Here is a 14,895-nt window from a genome sequence, read left to right on the forward strand (position 1 = left end):
TTCATGTAAATGTTGCTCTACATCTCAAAGGCTTGATCACCTTGAGCTGGAATCCCCAGCAATCTTCCTGCCATGTACCCAGAGGAATTCACAGAGGACTTTGGATTCACAGAGAAAACTACCCACTCCTTCTACCAACAGGGCCTCTTCAAGATTGGACTCACAGTCCTCTTCTCCTGCAGAACGTTCATCTCGCATAGGCACAAACCCTCCCTAGAGGAAGCCTGTATTCCCCAAACCCCAGCCCCATCCTACCCACTAAAGCAGAACTCACAGTGCAGAGACCCATGAATACATCCGGCCCCTAGACACTCTGTAATCCCTCCCTTGTCCAGAGAATTTGGCTCTGAGCTCTATAGTGTGTGTTTGTCATTTGCCTAAAGTGCAGTAAGTTCAGAGTGGCACTAAACAGCGTCCTAGATTAGGTTTAAAAATGCAGTTCTGGCAGTGTTTTGGCAGATGTCCTGCACATCACAGGGAGGCCTACAGGGGCACACATACTAGGCTTGAAGTGGAAAAACAGCAATAGGAATGGGTTTTCTTCCAACTCCACCCATCAGCTTGTGGGGATTTGAGAAGGGAGGCAAGGGAGCCCAGAGGGAAGCAGGCAGGAAAGCCAGGAGTGGGTGGGGCCTTCACTAGACTAGGTCTAATCACTAGTGGAAGAATTAAGGCACTGCTCTCCTGGTCCATGAAATCTGTCTTGGCCAAGAGGAGTGTCCAGGGCCTGGAACCTGAGAAGGAGGTGGGAGCCAGTGATGTTTGGGGTGAGTGAGGGTCATAGTAGGGAAGAACATGAGAGGAGGGTGGGGCAGGCATAGCAGAAGGATGGAACTGGACTGGTTCTAACTGTGTCTCCTCCATCACCTGGCTCAGCTTGGCTCAGAAATTCTTGCTGCATTGTCGCTCTGGGCTGAGGCCCAGAGAACTGCCAGCCTCCTCCTTATAGGCATTGCTCACTGGTGTCATAGTGGCTGTAGTGGCCCCAGCATTGGAGCTGCTTTGTGTCATGGAAGGAAGGCTCACTGCTTTGAGAAATTGCTTCCTTTCTTCCCCGCTCACCCTTCTCTCTGCCTCTGCTCACACTCAAGTCCTCTCTGCCTTCTGTTCCTCATCCTAATCCTTGCCAGCTGCTCTCATTCATTCACTCTCCCCAGAGGTTCAGGCACACAGCTCCCAGCAAAGCAGTCCAAGCCCCACATACCCCCAGTCAGTCTCTCTGAATGTCTGTGTGCCTCTATCTCTCTCTTCCTCTCTTCCTCTCTGTCTCTGTCTCTGTCTCTGTCTCTGTCTCTGTCTCTCTCTCTCTCTCTCTCACACACACACACACACACACACCTTTTCTGTTTGGAAGCTCTGAATGGGGCTTGGTGAGATGGGGAGGAAGGTGCAGGAATACAGCTTGCTGTTCAATAGCTCCAATACTTCTTTGATTTTCCTCAGCAAGAACTACCTCAGCCCTTTGACTTTATCAAGAGGTCAGGACTTTGGTTAGACAACACTTTCCTTTTGTCTCATGCCCCAGCCCTTCCTTAACCAAAGCAATTTCCCAGAGGAACCCAGGTAGATCCTAATACACACACCGTCAGTGTAGGAGTCTGAAAGACAAACTCACCCTCATTCATTCAGGCTCTTTGAAACATTTTATTGGATGCTCACATTGTGCTAGGTGCTGGGGTGGAGAGGTGAACAAGGTGGACAACAGCCCTGAACTTATGATGTTGAAGGTTTTTGAGGGAAGGCAGACATTAAAGAGCAAATCATATAGATGATTATAATAGCACAAATCATTAACTGCAGTTGTGAGAAGTGCTAAGAACAAGGAGCTTGTGGTATTATAAGAAGGTTGGCTTGTAAGCGGGAGTGGAGCCAGGGGGGTGGGGCTTGGAAGACGTTGGCTGAGCACAGCCCAGGCCTCTCTCTACTTCCTTTCCAGGCTCCTGCACAGTGATGGATGAGGGAGAAGCCAGCAGTTTATTTCCCCTGGAAGCCACTTTGCTGGTGTGGTGCAGGGTACCACAACTCCTGCTATTTAATAAAGAACACTGCATGTGTCCTGAGTAGATGGATGAGCAAATATTCGCGATCGAAGAACCATGTGGCCTCTCTAATATGAAAGGATAGGAGGGGATGGGGCTGAGGCTGAGGCTGGGAGACTGAGATGGGGAGCCAGGTCTGAAAGTTGGGGAGAGTAGAAATGGTCAGCTGCATTTTTATCCTCCCCTGGGGCACAGAATTCATCAGGACCGTGGGTGGCTGCTGCCCTCTAATGGGCACAGGGACAGTTTCTTTTATCCTTTAAGGAAGGTTTGGGTTCAGAGTATTTCCAACTTAGCATTTAGGGGGTGTCCCAAAGGGATGTTGGAACAGCCTTCTCAGGATTCTCTCCCCAACCCGTGCACACCACAGCCAGGACTGGGAAGCCCTTCCCATAGCTAGGGCCCTGAAGCTAGCAATTTAGACTTTGGGTATGGAATTTTGATTTCTAAGGTAGTGAGGGGGCAGGAAAGGAGGAGAAAAAAGAGAGAGGAATGTGGAATCACAAACCAACTTTATTCGAATGACCCATCCCGTTTCTTTTGTCTCTTTGTCTCTCTGTGTCCTGGATAGAATTAACCCATGGCCTTAAAAATCTGTTTTGTATTTCAATACTTCCTCTGCTGAGTTATGTGTTCAAAAATAACTTTAGTGTTTTCTTTTAAGCATATATTACTTGGAGCTAGGGCTTCATAAATCTGATGTTAAGCATTCTCCATTTTCTGCCATCACTATCAACCAATCATCCATCCATCCAAAGTTACTGAAAGTAGATGGGGTTTGAGGAGAAAGGGAAACACTTTTCACTGTACCTTTTGTACTTTTTGATTTTTCTATCTACCATGTGTTCAGGTTATATCTTTTAAAAGTAATTATTAAAAACAGTGCACTGAGTACTTTGGTTCTGTACAAATGTTCTGTAGGGTGCTGCAGTCTTGCACACAGGTCAGTTCCTGGGCCCAATGAGATGGAAGACTCTTCTGTGTTCCAGAGTTCAGGATCCAGGAGCACCCCAGATCTCCTGGCCAGTGAGATTCCTCAGCCTTAAGTCTGCCTATAAAGCTGACCTGAGGAAAGATCTTCTGTCTCTGAAAGGACCTAGGTTCTAGATCTGTATGCAAAAGCTGGATGTCATCTTTGTTCTGAGTGAGTTCTCATGTGATTTTGCAGAGTGCAGGCTATGATTTATTTGTAAGTTTTTTGGATTACTGTCTGTCTACCCACCCTCTCCACCAATAGACTGTATTCTCCATGAGGACAGGGAACCTGTCTTTTTTTAGCTTACTAATTTTATCCCTAGTACCTGGCACATAGTAGGAGCTCAGTAAATATTATTTTGAAAGAATGATTGTGTATGATCTGTATTTATATACTTTTGTAGCTACAATTTGTCTGCGAAGTATTAAAGGCACAGTTATAGATATCTGTTATCATGTGACAGATTTCTCATATTCTCTAAGAATATGAGAATTGTCCGCATGATGTATGTGATGTACTTGTCTTTACGTGCGTTCTGGGTGTGTTTTATGCATATAATCTGGGAGTCTGTGGTGGCACTGCAGAAAATATTTATTAAACATCTATTGTATGTTAGATCCTGGGTTAGGTCCAGAACAAGAACAACTTCTCCTGCCTTCCCTAGTGAATTTGGGATCTACCTCCGGGAGGTGAGATTTTAAGCAGGATAGGAACTCGCTACGTCAAATTTCCCTGAAGAGGCAAGGGGGTGGTACTTGGATGAGGGGTGGAGGCCCGCTAGAGAAGCTCCGCCTCCGGGCGTTGCGACTTTTTCATTCCGGAATAGTTTTTCCGTTTCCACCACGTTTCCCTCCGGACTCTTTTGAGTGACGAGCACTTCCGGAAGCTCCCGGCAGATTGGCGTGGTCCGCTAGGTAAAGTCGGTACTTGGACTCACGTGCAGTAGCCTTGGCCCCGCGCGCCCCCATTTCTCGGCCTCATGGCTGGGCTGACCCTGTTTGTGGGCCGCCTGCCGCCCTCGGCCCGCAGTGAGCAACTGGAGGAGCTGTTCAGTCAGGTGGGGCCGGTGAAGCAGTGCTTCGTGGTGACTGAGAAAGGTAGGGGGCGGGGCGGTTGAGGCTAGGGTTGGGGTTCCTGGGAGCCGGGTGGGGGGCGAGAACACTCTACGAAACTTCAGCGAGCCATATAATTCTTTACCTGCCCGTAAGTGAAAGGACTTTGGAGCTGAGTTTATTTTCCAGATTGACTGAGATGAATCCGTAAGAGTCCGTTTCTGAAAGTCGAATCAGCCCCTTAAGTTGTATAGCGCTTTCCGTTTACTCTGTACGCTCACATATAAGATCTTATTTGGCAGTAAATAACTAACTTTTAATAAGACGTCAGTAAGGCTTATTGAAAGTCAACTGATTGCCAGATGCGGTGCTGAGTTCCACATCTTATCTCATTTAATTTTCCCATCAGTTTTGTTGGGTGGAGAGTTAACCCCATTTTACAGGTGAGGAATCTAGGTCTTTGGGAAACTTAGTAACTTTAGCTCAAGTTCGTGCAGCTAGTAAGTAGCAGATTCAGAATTTGATCACCAGACCTGGAACTCTTAACCAGTATGTTATTCACACACCCAGTTACTTATTGAATGCCTACTACTTGTCAGGCACTAATGTAGGTCTGGTGGGTATAGCAGTGCACAGAATCAAACCCAAAAACCTTGCTTTTGTCTTTAAGATGGGGAAGACAGCCAATAAATAAATAACCAAAATGTATAGTGATAATGGTGATAAATGCTGAGGAGAGAAATAAATCAGGGAAGAAGGGTAGGAAGTTTCTGTGTGTGGCGGTGGTGGGGAAGCTGTAGAGGGATGAGGAGTGTTCTTATTTTCTGAGAGGTGAGTGGGCAGGCTTTTATGAGAAGGAGTTCCACAAGAAAAGAAACAGATCTCCGTATCACAGTATGCTTTCGTAGTGCCGAGTGTCAGCTTTAACCAGTTTATGTGAATCAGCGTCCTGTGTTAGAGGGCTTGTACCCTAAACCAGGTTAGAGTGTAGTTGTACAAGGAGAGCATGTGAGTTCTGTTTTTTCTTTGGGTTGTAGGCAGGCTATTTGGTCTATCCTTTTCTTTTTTGATGCAGTAAATTACTTAAAACTTTACTACACTGAAGTATTTTTTTAAAAGCCTACCAAAAAGAGCAAAGGTGGGTTACAGTTGATATTTGCAACTGTTCATCTCAAATGATACATTTGGAAAAAAGGGATGATGATATTCCCTTCTCCCTCCTTGGTGTGTTCTAATAAAATGAGAGAAGAGATTTACAACCCCTTTGGAAAGGTTAATTTGATATTGATTTCTAAGGCTTGTTAATAGTGATAATAGTATCTGCAGGCTTCTGATGTGGCTTAATTATTTCATTGTAATTTTTGAAGCTACCATACTTACCTTTCCTACCTTCTCTGATGATGTTCTGTTCTCTTTGATGTTGAGTCCTTCTTTGGGGGTGTAATGCATATCATGGGTCCTCCATATTCTTGAGATTATCAAGGAAGGAGGAAGAAAGGGAGTTAACAGCAAAGACACCACATAAAGAGGAAGCCTCACAATTTCTGAGCAAAGTGGGGAAGGGGTCACTCATGCCAACCATGTTTCTTTCTGTCTTGAGAATTTTGGCAAATGGTAATTGACTGTATATCTGCTAGTTTAGGGCTGTGAGAATTTACTTGTTTAGGGATCTTGGCTTACTGTTATCCCCCCACCCCATCCTCATACTGTTCCAGGGAGTAAGGCATGTCGAGGCTTTGGCTATGTCACTTTTTCTATGCTGGAAGACGTTCAGAGGGCTCTAAAGGAGATTACCACCTTTGAAGGCTGCAAGATCAATGTGACTGTTGCCAAAAAAAAACTAAGGAACAAGTCCAAAGAAAAGGGGAAAAATGGTGAGTTTCTAGTAACTGAAAGGGTTTTCCCCCACAATTGAGCGGGAGGGTGAGTGGCACTGGGGGTAACTTCTAGACTTAAAGCTTCCCGAATTTCCTTTTTTTAAAAAAATTGATTTAGTATTTTTTTCAATTGAAGTATAGTCAATTTACAATGTGTCAGTTTCTGGTGTACAGCATAGTGTTTCAGCCAAATTTCCTTTTGATGTCCAAAATCATCCAGTGTATTTTGTTACTCGCTTTAGACTTCTGTTTACTTCTAAGTCTGAAAAATCTGGTGTTCCTTGTTATTGTCATACTTAACCTATGACAAATGCCATCTGTTGCTAGTAGCTTCTTTCCTGTGATGTTCTGGGCCTAGAGGGGTATAGACTTATTTCATTGCCTCTTTTTTTTTTTTTTAGAAAAATCAGAGTCCCCAAAGAAAGAGCTGAAACCAAAGAAAGCCAAAGTTGCAGATAAGAAAGCCAGATTAATTATTCGGAATCTAAGCTTTAAGGTAAGTTACAGAGAAAACCAACAGGTCATACATGTTCTGAAGGCTATTGGAGCGAAGGCATGCTCATTTGTGGAATTCCTCACCAGGATGGTATAATTGGGCTTAATTCCTTTTGGGAATGAATCTTAGCCTTGTTGAATTCAGAAAATGGGCCTGTATAAACAAGAACTTATTAAGGAGAGAAAGTGTGAAGACGCTTTCCTATTGGAGAAACTACTGCTGAGGAAGGGAGGGGAGGAAAAGCTCTCTGATGTCTGTCCTATTTGCCTTTTAGATACAAAGCAAGATGTCTTCTATTCTAAAATGTTTGATGTCCTAGTCTCAAAATTTAAAAAGGAATAAAAATATTTAAGCTCTTCCTAATGAACTAATTTAGTACTTGATGTTTCGTGTTTGTTTGCTGTGATAATATCTCTTTTTGTTTTTTCTTCACTTTTGAATTCAGTGTTCAGAAGATGACTTGAGGACAATATTTGCTCAATTTGGAGCTGTCCTGGAAGTAAACATTCCTAGGAAACCAGGTACTGCAAACCTTTATTTTATGTGGATTAGATTGTTTTGCATAAGGATCTTTTTTCCCCCTAACATATTTGAACTAAGCACCATTTGAAATAGAAATACAAGGTTCACGTCATACTCTGTGAGTCCCAGATGATGTGATATATGTAAAGCATCAGGCACAGTGCTTGACAAGTAATAAAAACTCAAATAATAGTGTTTAGTCCCTTGATGGTATTTTTAGTTAGATCAGAACTACTTTTAGAAAATGAGTTACAGTTTGAGAAAACGCATTGCCCTGCCCAAGCTTGAGTCAGGGTAACCTCAGCGGGATATAGGCTATTGCTTTGGGCAAGGGGCTGGCTGGTTGGCAGGATTTGGGCTACCTTGCCAGCTCAGGTTGCTGTAATGTCCTTCTTAGTGTCTGTTGGCTCCCAACCTGCTACCTCTAACTTCTTTGTACTTTTGCACACAGATGGAAAAATGCGTGGTTTTGCTTTTGTTCAGTTCAAAAACCTTCTAGAAGCAGGAAAAGCTCTCAAAAGCATGAACATGAAAGAGATAAAAGGTAACTTTTCTATACCCATACCATGTCTGGTGTTTAGGCAGAGTAGCACAATAACCCACTTCCTGCATTTTCAAAAAGTGTTTGCCTTGTTGAGAGTCTCACTGCTATAAATAGAAGATGTTTTGGTGAACCTAGCATTTAATCTTAGGGTTAAACTTGAAAGGACACATGCCATCCTCTTCTTTTCTTTTCTTTTCTTTTTTTTTTGGTGGTGAGTGTCCTTTTAAATCCCTAATGAAAAACCGTTCCTGATATAAAAAACATGCAGGTTGCTGTCGAGGGAATATGGGATTTGGAGTTTCCTCCTTCTTGGTTATGGTCACTATTCAGCTCCTGTGGGCTACTAAACTGACTGAGAGGTTACTTTGGGTCCTGATTTACCAGGTACTGTGCCTAAACAAGGAATTGGCTTCGAGATTTCCTAACTTCTGAGTAGTGTACAGATTATTCCAGAATGTCTGTTTTGCTTCTTGCTAGTATAACTGGAAACTTGATCTAACTGAAAGCACTGTTCTAAGTCTTTATTCTTTTTACTAATCTTATCCCAAGTGTGGTGACTGTGTAGAAAGGCAAAACTTCTGTTCATTGATAAAAAAAAAAGTTAAGGGTTAAAGGAATAGGCACCTACTAGTTTTATTTTAGGACCAGCATTCTCTTTATCTTCAGTTTCTTTGTCTCCATTACTGTTTTTGATGAATAGGAAGTCATTTACAGGAGTTAAGAATGTTAAAGAGAAGAAGGCCCTTCTCATGCTGCTTTTCTGTATGACAGGGCGGACGGTGGCTGTGGATTGGGCTGTGGCAAAGGATAAATATAAAAATACACAGTCTGCCTCTGCCCCAGGTAAGATGTGGTGATGTTGGGTAGGAGGGGTTGTATGTCCTGGGGTGAGTGAGTGTGGAAACAATCCTGCCTACAATAAAAGTATAGGAGAACTTGCTTGTTTGTGAGGATATTGGGCTGGAGATACTAAAAGCACAAGATTAACCAAAAGATTGAGACTGAGGAGTAAGAAAACTCTGAATTCCTGTTGGGTCAGATATAAGTGCAGAACTGCTTGGCAGTTTGTATTGTACCATCTGGTGATCTGGTCCCAAAGCATAGGATCTTTTGAATCTAAGCCCGCTCCTGGGTGTGGATATGGGTGAGGAGTAGGGCCTGAGTTCATTATCCCCTCTACTTGCTGTCCTTTCCAAATTTCATAATAAGGAGTGATGAAACATTAAAAATAGGGAAACTTAAATTTTGAGTTTTATTTAGAGAATGATTAGCTTTAAGCCACCAGGAGCTCAGAGAACAGAATTCACAGAGGTTGAAGTTCATGGCTGGGCTCTAGAGCGAACATTGTGCTGGCTGTGGTGCATGATGATATACTGTTTGTGGAGGATCACTTGCTACTTAATCTCGTTCTGAGCCTGGTTAACCTTCAGGCTTCTGACAAATGGGACAGCCTATAAGGGAATCTCAGTGATGAAGGGTTTCTGTTTGTTTTTTGCCTTTTCCCCCCATGCTTTCTCCTATTATGTACAGTAAGAAAAATATATGAGATTTTAACTCAATAAAATAAAATTTTTAAAAAACGTGAGATTTCGTCAAACCAAAGGAACTAGAAACTTGAGGTATTACTCTTATTTAAATAACCTAGCTTTGGATACTAAATGAATTCCTAACTTTCTTTATCTCCTGTCTAGGTGAGGAGAAGAGGCCTGAACCTAAATGTCAGGAATTAGGTCAAGAGAATAGGAGGGAAGAGGAGGAGGAAGAGGAGGAGGATGAAGATGAAGATGAAGATGGAGATGAAGAAGAGGAGGAGGAGGAGAATAAAGAATCAAAGGTGACCAAGCCTGTGCAAATTCAGAAGAGGTAAGTGGCTCAGTGTGTCCCTGAGAGGAAAAATAATGTCTTTCCCTGCCTCCATCATTGTGGAATTGACATGTGCGGTGAAGTTGGATAGGCCCCCTTCTCAACTCAGGATCCTTAGTTCTGATCTGTGCCATTGCAGGGCAGTCAAGAGGGCAGCACCTGCGGAAAGCAGTGAAGAGGAGCATTCCGATGACGACAGCGATCTGGAGGAAGGAGATAGTGTTGACAGTGGAGAGGAGCTGGCTCAGAGTGATACCAGCACTGAAGAGCAAGAGGATGAAGGTTTGCCCAGGATCTTCGTAGACACCTTTACATTTAAAATGAGTTACTGAGAAATGTGCATCAGTTCAGCTCAAGCTTCTTTTTTAAATAGGACTCTAAGGTGTTTTGTCATATTTATGCTTTTAAATGCTGAAAATGAAACCTTTATATTCCTTTCTTCTAAAGGTTAGTTTTTGTTTTTTAAATGAGTTTGGAGGAATGTTTGAGGTTTAAGATTCTTAGGGAGCTTAAAACCTAGTTTGATTCTGAGGTACTGCTGCTCTCTCTGAAATTATCCAGATTGAATGACTGGATAAACAGGATATTGCATCCTGACACCAAAGTGGATTCTGTTTAATTTAATTAATTTAATTTATTCATTTCTGTACTAAAATTACATTTTATTAAATGTAGCAAACTCAAGAGGGACAGTTAAGAAAACAACTGTATTTTTCCATCCATGCTATTGTCTATAAATAACAGATTACATGGAGTAGATTTGAAAGCCCAAAGATGGTGTTTTTTCCCCTCAATGATTAGAAGTATTATTTTAAGTGTGTCTGTAAGTGTTAACAAACCCCAGAACATCAGCTTAGTGTAATCTACTCAAAATCAGAGGTACATAAATCACTGGCACCTTCCAGGATGGAGACTGGCAACAGCAATAAAGTAATCCATTATTTTAACAACAAACACTGAACTTAGAATTTCTCATCTTGAAAAGCTCAGTTCTCTTGAGCAGTCTTCTCTGCCTTTTATTGCATGGGCTTAGGAGTCAAATACTCTGGGTTCAAGTCCTGGCTTTTCAATTCTAGCTTTGTGGTGCTGATCAAGTCCTTACCTCTGGTATCCACATTACTTCATCTGTGATCAGATGTTAGAGGTCCTCATCTCCTGACATTTAGGAGAGTATCTTGCAAACAGTAAGCCCTCAACATTATTAGTTGCCTTTGTTGCTACTATTCTTATTTTTGTGCCACCCTCCTCCAGTAGTCTTCTAAAAAATGTGTGAGTCTCATCAAGTTAGATGCAAGATGGTTGCTGATAAAACTCTTTTAGTGATCACTGCAGTGGAGGTGGAGGCACTCTTGAGTTCTGCTGACTAGAATGTAATCTTGGTATTCCATTGCTCCATTCAGTTCAGCAAAACAAGCCCCCTCTTCTCATTCATTTAAAAGCAACATTTATTGAATACCTACTAATGTTAAGCTCTGGGCTGAAGTGAAAAAAAATCCTTATCCTCCAGGAGCTTTTGATCTGGCCCCATGACTTTCACTCACAAAGAATTGGCGAGAAAGCAAAGAACAGGAAAAACACATTTCAGAGGTTTTTTTTTTTTTTTTTTAATGTAGATGAACTAATTTGGACCAGATTAATGGACACTTTTCTGTGCACACTCTTCTCATGCTGTGTGTAAACACCCGTTGTGTGTTTGCCCTTTGGAAAGATTGGAGTAGATGCTTCGTGTGACAGTGATTTGTGAACTTGTCATGAGAGAAAATGTACTTTTACTATTACTACACCTTTATTTATTCAGACAACAAATATTCCAAGTACCTGCAGTGCTAGATACTGGGTGAACAGGAGTGAATAAGAGAAAATAAAACCCCACATTTCTTAGAGATCACATGCTTAGCTTATTTGGCATAGGTGTTCAAATCCTGTCTCTGTTCCTTTCTTGAAGTATGACTTTGGGCAAATTACTTTAGCCTCTTTATTATTATCAGTTTCTTCATTTGTAAAATGGGGCTAATAACCACATAGGATTGTTGTGAAGATTAAGTGACTTGTACAACTAATGATTTATATTACTAATATCATTGTTACTATTCCATGCCCATGGTGGAATATAAACAGTTTTGGATAAAGGACCTCCTGGGGTATTTTGTAAAACTGTAACCAAACCATATTGCAACCTTTATCAAGAATGCTGGGTGTAAAGTCAACTCGTTTATTGAGGGAGACAGGTCATTACAGAATGAGTAGTGATCAGTAAGTGATCCTTTACTTGTCTGGGTGGAGGTTTTTATTCACTGATCAGATCTCCCTTCTTCCTTTCCTGTAAGTCTGGCACGTTGATTTGACCATATTAGAAATCAGAAGAAATAATTTTTTTCTGTGAAGAAAGAATGGTAGATATTTTAGAAGCAAAGAAGCTTTTGTATTGAAGGAACTGTAAGACCTTGCATTGTACAGCCAGATTCAGCTGTCTCTTTCCGTTCTTTCACTTGAAAAAATTATAGGACTGATACATAATAATGAGAGAAAATTAATGGAAGATACAGTGCAGAAGAGTGTAATATAGAAAGTAAAAGTTTCTCACCAATCCTCCTAATAGTTCCCCAAAGTAACCTCTGTTATTTTTGTATCCTTTCAGAAATTTTGTGTGTATATATAAGCATATGTGTCTATTCTTAAAAACAGTGAGTCTCCTTTAAACCCAGATCCTCAGCCACTTGGGTCCCATTCCCAGAGACAATGAATGTTTCTAAGGGTATTTAATGCCTTCATGAGCAAAAACATACACACACACACACACACACACACACACACACACACACGCACACACACTCGTAGACAATATAATGTATATTTGTGTATGGAATGTATATGTATTTTTTTCCTTCTCAAATGTTCTGCATGTTTTATATTTCCAGAAAGCTTATACTGTCCCAGCACCATATGGGAATCTCTTTATTCCCCACACCCTTCCCACAATGAATTTCATTTATCCTTTTTGGTTTTTGCCAATCTGTTGGTGAAAAATGGTATCCCATTTCTTATATGTTTTCCTTTAATTATGTGTGTGAGTTTGAGCATCTTTTCATGTATTTAGCTGCATATCCTTTGTTCATTTTTAATTGGATTTTTTTTCTTACTAATTTATGTAAGATCTTTATATATTTAAAAAGTTAGGCCTTTGTCGTAAGGCTTGCACTGGTGTTTTTCAGCTTGTTTTTCTTTTTACTTCAGACAGGCAAGTCTCAAAGAAGAAAAGGAAACTACCCTCTGATGTGAATGAAGGGAAAACTGTCTTTATAAGGTATGACTTTCTACCTTGAGAACTGTTGTTATATTGTCTTCATAGGTTTCTCTTTTCTTCTCTTCTTCCTTCCTTTTTTCCTTCCTTTTTTCTTCTTTCTTTCTTTTTCTTCTTTTTCCCCTAACTAATTCTGTTAGCAAGGCCAAAAAGTTAGATGCGTCTAAGATTGTTAGCACATCTGCCCTAGGAACATATCACACAATGAGAAATGTAGGAGAGTCAGAACTATATACAGAAGATAAATAGCAGGAGTCTTAATGTCTTGTCCTTATCTAGATTTCATTCTTTGTAATTGGGATCTCATCATTTGGAACAAGTTAGTTCTTCAACTATTAGAAACATCTTGCTTCTGCCCTTTCTTTCAGGTTAATTGCTGGGGAGGGGTGATACCACTTGTCCCAAGTGATTTTTGTCTTCATGCCTAACTTATCTTCCAAGCTAGTGTCCAGAGTAAAGTGAGGCATCCCATCTGTTACCTGGAAAACAGAGGGAGGGAGGGAGGTTTTGTTCCATGTTGCCATTGCTGTTTTAGCCCTACTGACTGCAGTACAGGTTGGTGTTTTCAGGATGTGGGGACATCTTTGGTATGCCTCAAGCGTGCCTTCTGTCCTTTCTTATGTACCTTTGTGCCTGGCCATTTGGATCTTATTTTAGAGATGTGTATTTTATCTTCATGTACAGTCTTTTAAGATTGTTTTCATTATATAAGTAAATTTATGTTTATTGTGGGAAATTTAGGAAAGAAGTGGGCATAAAGACACACACACACACGAATCTTAATCACTACTCAGGGGACACTCACACATGCCTATATCAGATATTTACAAAGATGAGTTTAGCCTCTACATGCTGTGCTGTAGCTCATTTTCTTTCTTTATAGCATGTCTCTCTGTACTTTTACTGTGTTATTTGGAATTTCCATGTAAGTAATTTTGTATTTGTAGAGGATTCTGTCTAACAGGAAAGCAGGAATGTCACACTTAGAAGCCTGTGACCTCAATGCCAAGGATACCACTCTTTATAAATCTTTTAATTAAAAAGAAACTTAGAGGGGGAGGGGATAGCTCAGTGATAGAGCATGTGCTCAACATGGACGAGGTCCTGGGTTCAATCCCCAGTACCTCCATTAAAAAATAAATAAATAAACCTAATTACTTCCCTCTTCCAAAAAGAAACTTAGAAAAGTAAAGGGATGGAAGAGAGAAAACTATGTACATGATAAGGCAAATTAAAAGAAACAGTGTAGGCAGGTTATGTCTTACTGTAGAACATCTTTTTTATTTTGGTTGCTCCATAGGATAGACTTGTTTATGGGTTTGTTAACTGAGCATAAGAGAAGTAACATTGTAGATATTTTCTTGGGACTGTTTTTCTTACCCCTGGAAGGCTGTGCATAGCTGGGAAATGAGGAATCTTTACACAGTGTTGAAATTTAGTAGAACAAAATCTTCCAACATTTTTTAATCCCATGGAGAGAAATAGTAGTTTTTTCTCTCTATCTTTTTTTTTTTTTTTTTTTTTGCATTTAGTAAACTTTACCATGTTTGGTTGTTATTTTGAAGGATTTTCTGACTTTTGTAAAATTTTAACTGGAACCTGGATTTCATAGCAGCGCAGAGGAGAAAATGGCTGATCAAGAGAGAGAGACGTTTTTCTCAGCCATCTGTGAGTCTTTTGGTTATAGTAAGGGAAACTAATTTTGGCCAATTTAAGTGAAAAAGCAGGTTTGTTGGATGAACAATAGGGTGGCTCACAGAATCAGAGTTGTCAAAGAGCAAACGTCAAGAAGGGGATGAAAATTTGGATGGTTCTGGGACCCTTGTTTCAGAAGGCTGTGGGTCTTTGAAGACATCCCTTTTTTTTTTTTCCTTCTTAAGGTATACCATATAGTCTGTAAAGTGCATTAACCGAAGTGTACAACTCAGTGAAACTTTTCATATATATAACCATCTCTGTACATATACTTTATATATGGATGTGTGTGTGTGTGTGTGTGTGTGTGTATAATCATCACCCAGATCAAGATACCGAACATTCTCAGCTCCTCATAAGTTTCCCTCAGGTGGGACACTGCTGTTTTGAAGTGAATCTGCATCTACAACTTTGGTAACTGTGTATGTCTGTTCAAGTTTTAAATTCCTGGGAGAGATAATCTGATTAATAATCTGATTAATAGAGGAAATTCTGTCAATTATGGCCAAGGGGCAGATGTCATACGTTGG

At 40.9% G+C, this 14,895-nt stretch overlaps 1 protein-coding gene across 3 annotated transcripts in view; it reads left to right on the top strand.

The window, feature by feature from the left end:
• Positions 1-3,891: 3,891 nt before the first annotated feature.
• RBM28 (RNA binding motif protein 28) overlaps positions 3,892-14,895 on the top strand; it is a 33,929-nt gene continuing 22,925 nt past the window's right edge. For all 3 annotated transcript variants that reach the window (XR_012074292.1, XM_072964545.1, XM_072964546.1), the window contains exons 1-9: positions 3,892-4,112; positions 5,783-5,941; positions 6,346-6,440; positions 6,886-6,961; positions 7,414-7,506; positions 8,278-8,349; positions 9,198-9,369; positions 9,509-9,651; positions 12,604-12,673. Coding sequence is in view for 2 of the 3 variants with exons in the window: in XM_072964545.1 (XP_072820646.1) it covers positions 3,995-4,112; positions 5,783-5,941; positions 6,346-6,440; positions 6,886-6,961; positions 7,414-7,506; positions 8,278-8,349; positions 9,198-9,369; positions 9,509-9,651; positions 12,604-12,673 (998 nt within the window). In the remaining variant the exon portion in view is untranslated. The remainder of the gene's footprint in view (positions 4,113-5,782; positions 5,942-6,345; positions 6,441-6,885; positions 6,962-7,413; positions 7,507-8,277; positions 8,350-9,197; positions 9,370-9,508; positions 9,652-12,603; positions 12,674-14,895) is intronic.

The sequence above is a fragment of the Vicugna pacos genome, chromosome 7 (genome assembly GCF_048564905.1).
Source record: "Vicugna pacos chromosome 7, VicPac4, whole genome shotgun sequence".
NCBI lineage: Eukaryota > Metazoa > Chordata > Mammalia > Artiodactyla > Camelidae > Vicugna > Vicugna pacos.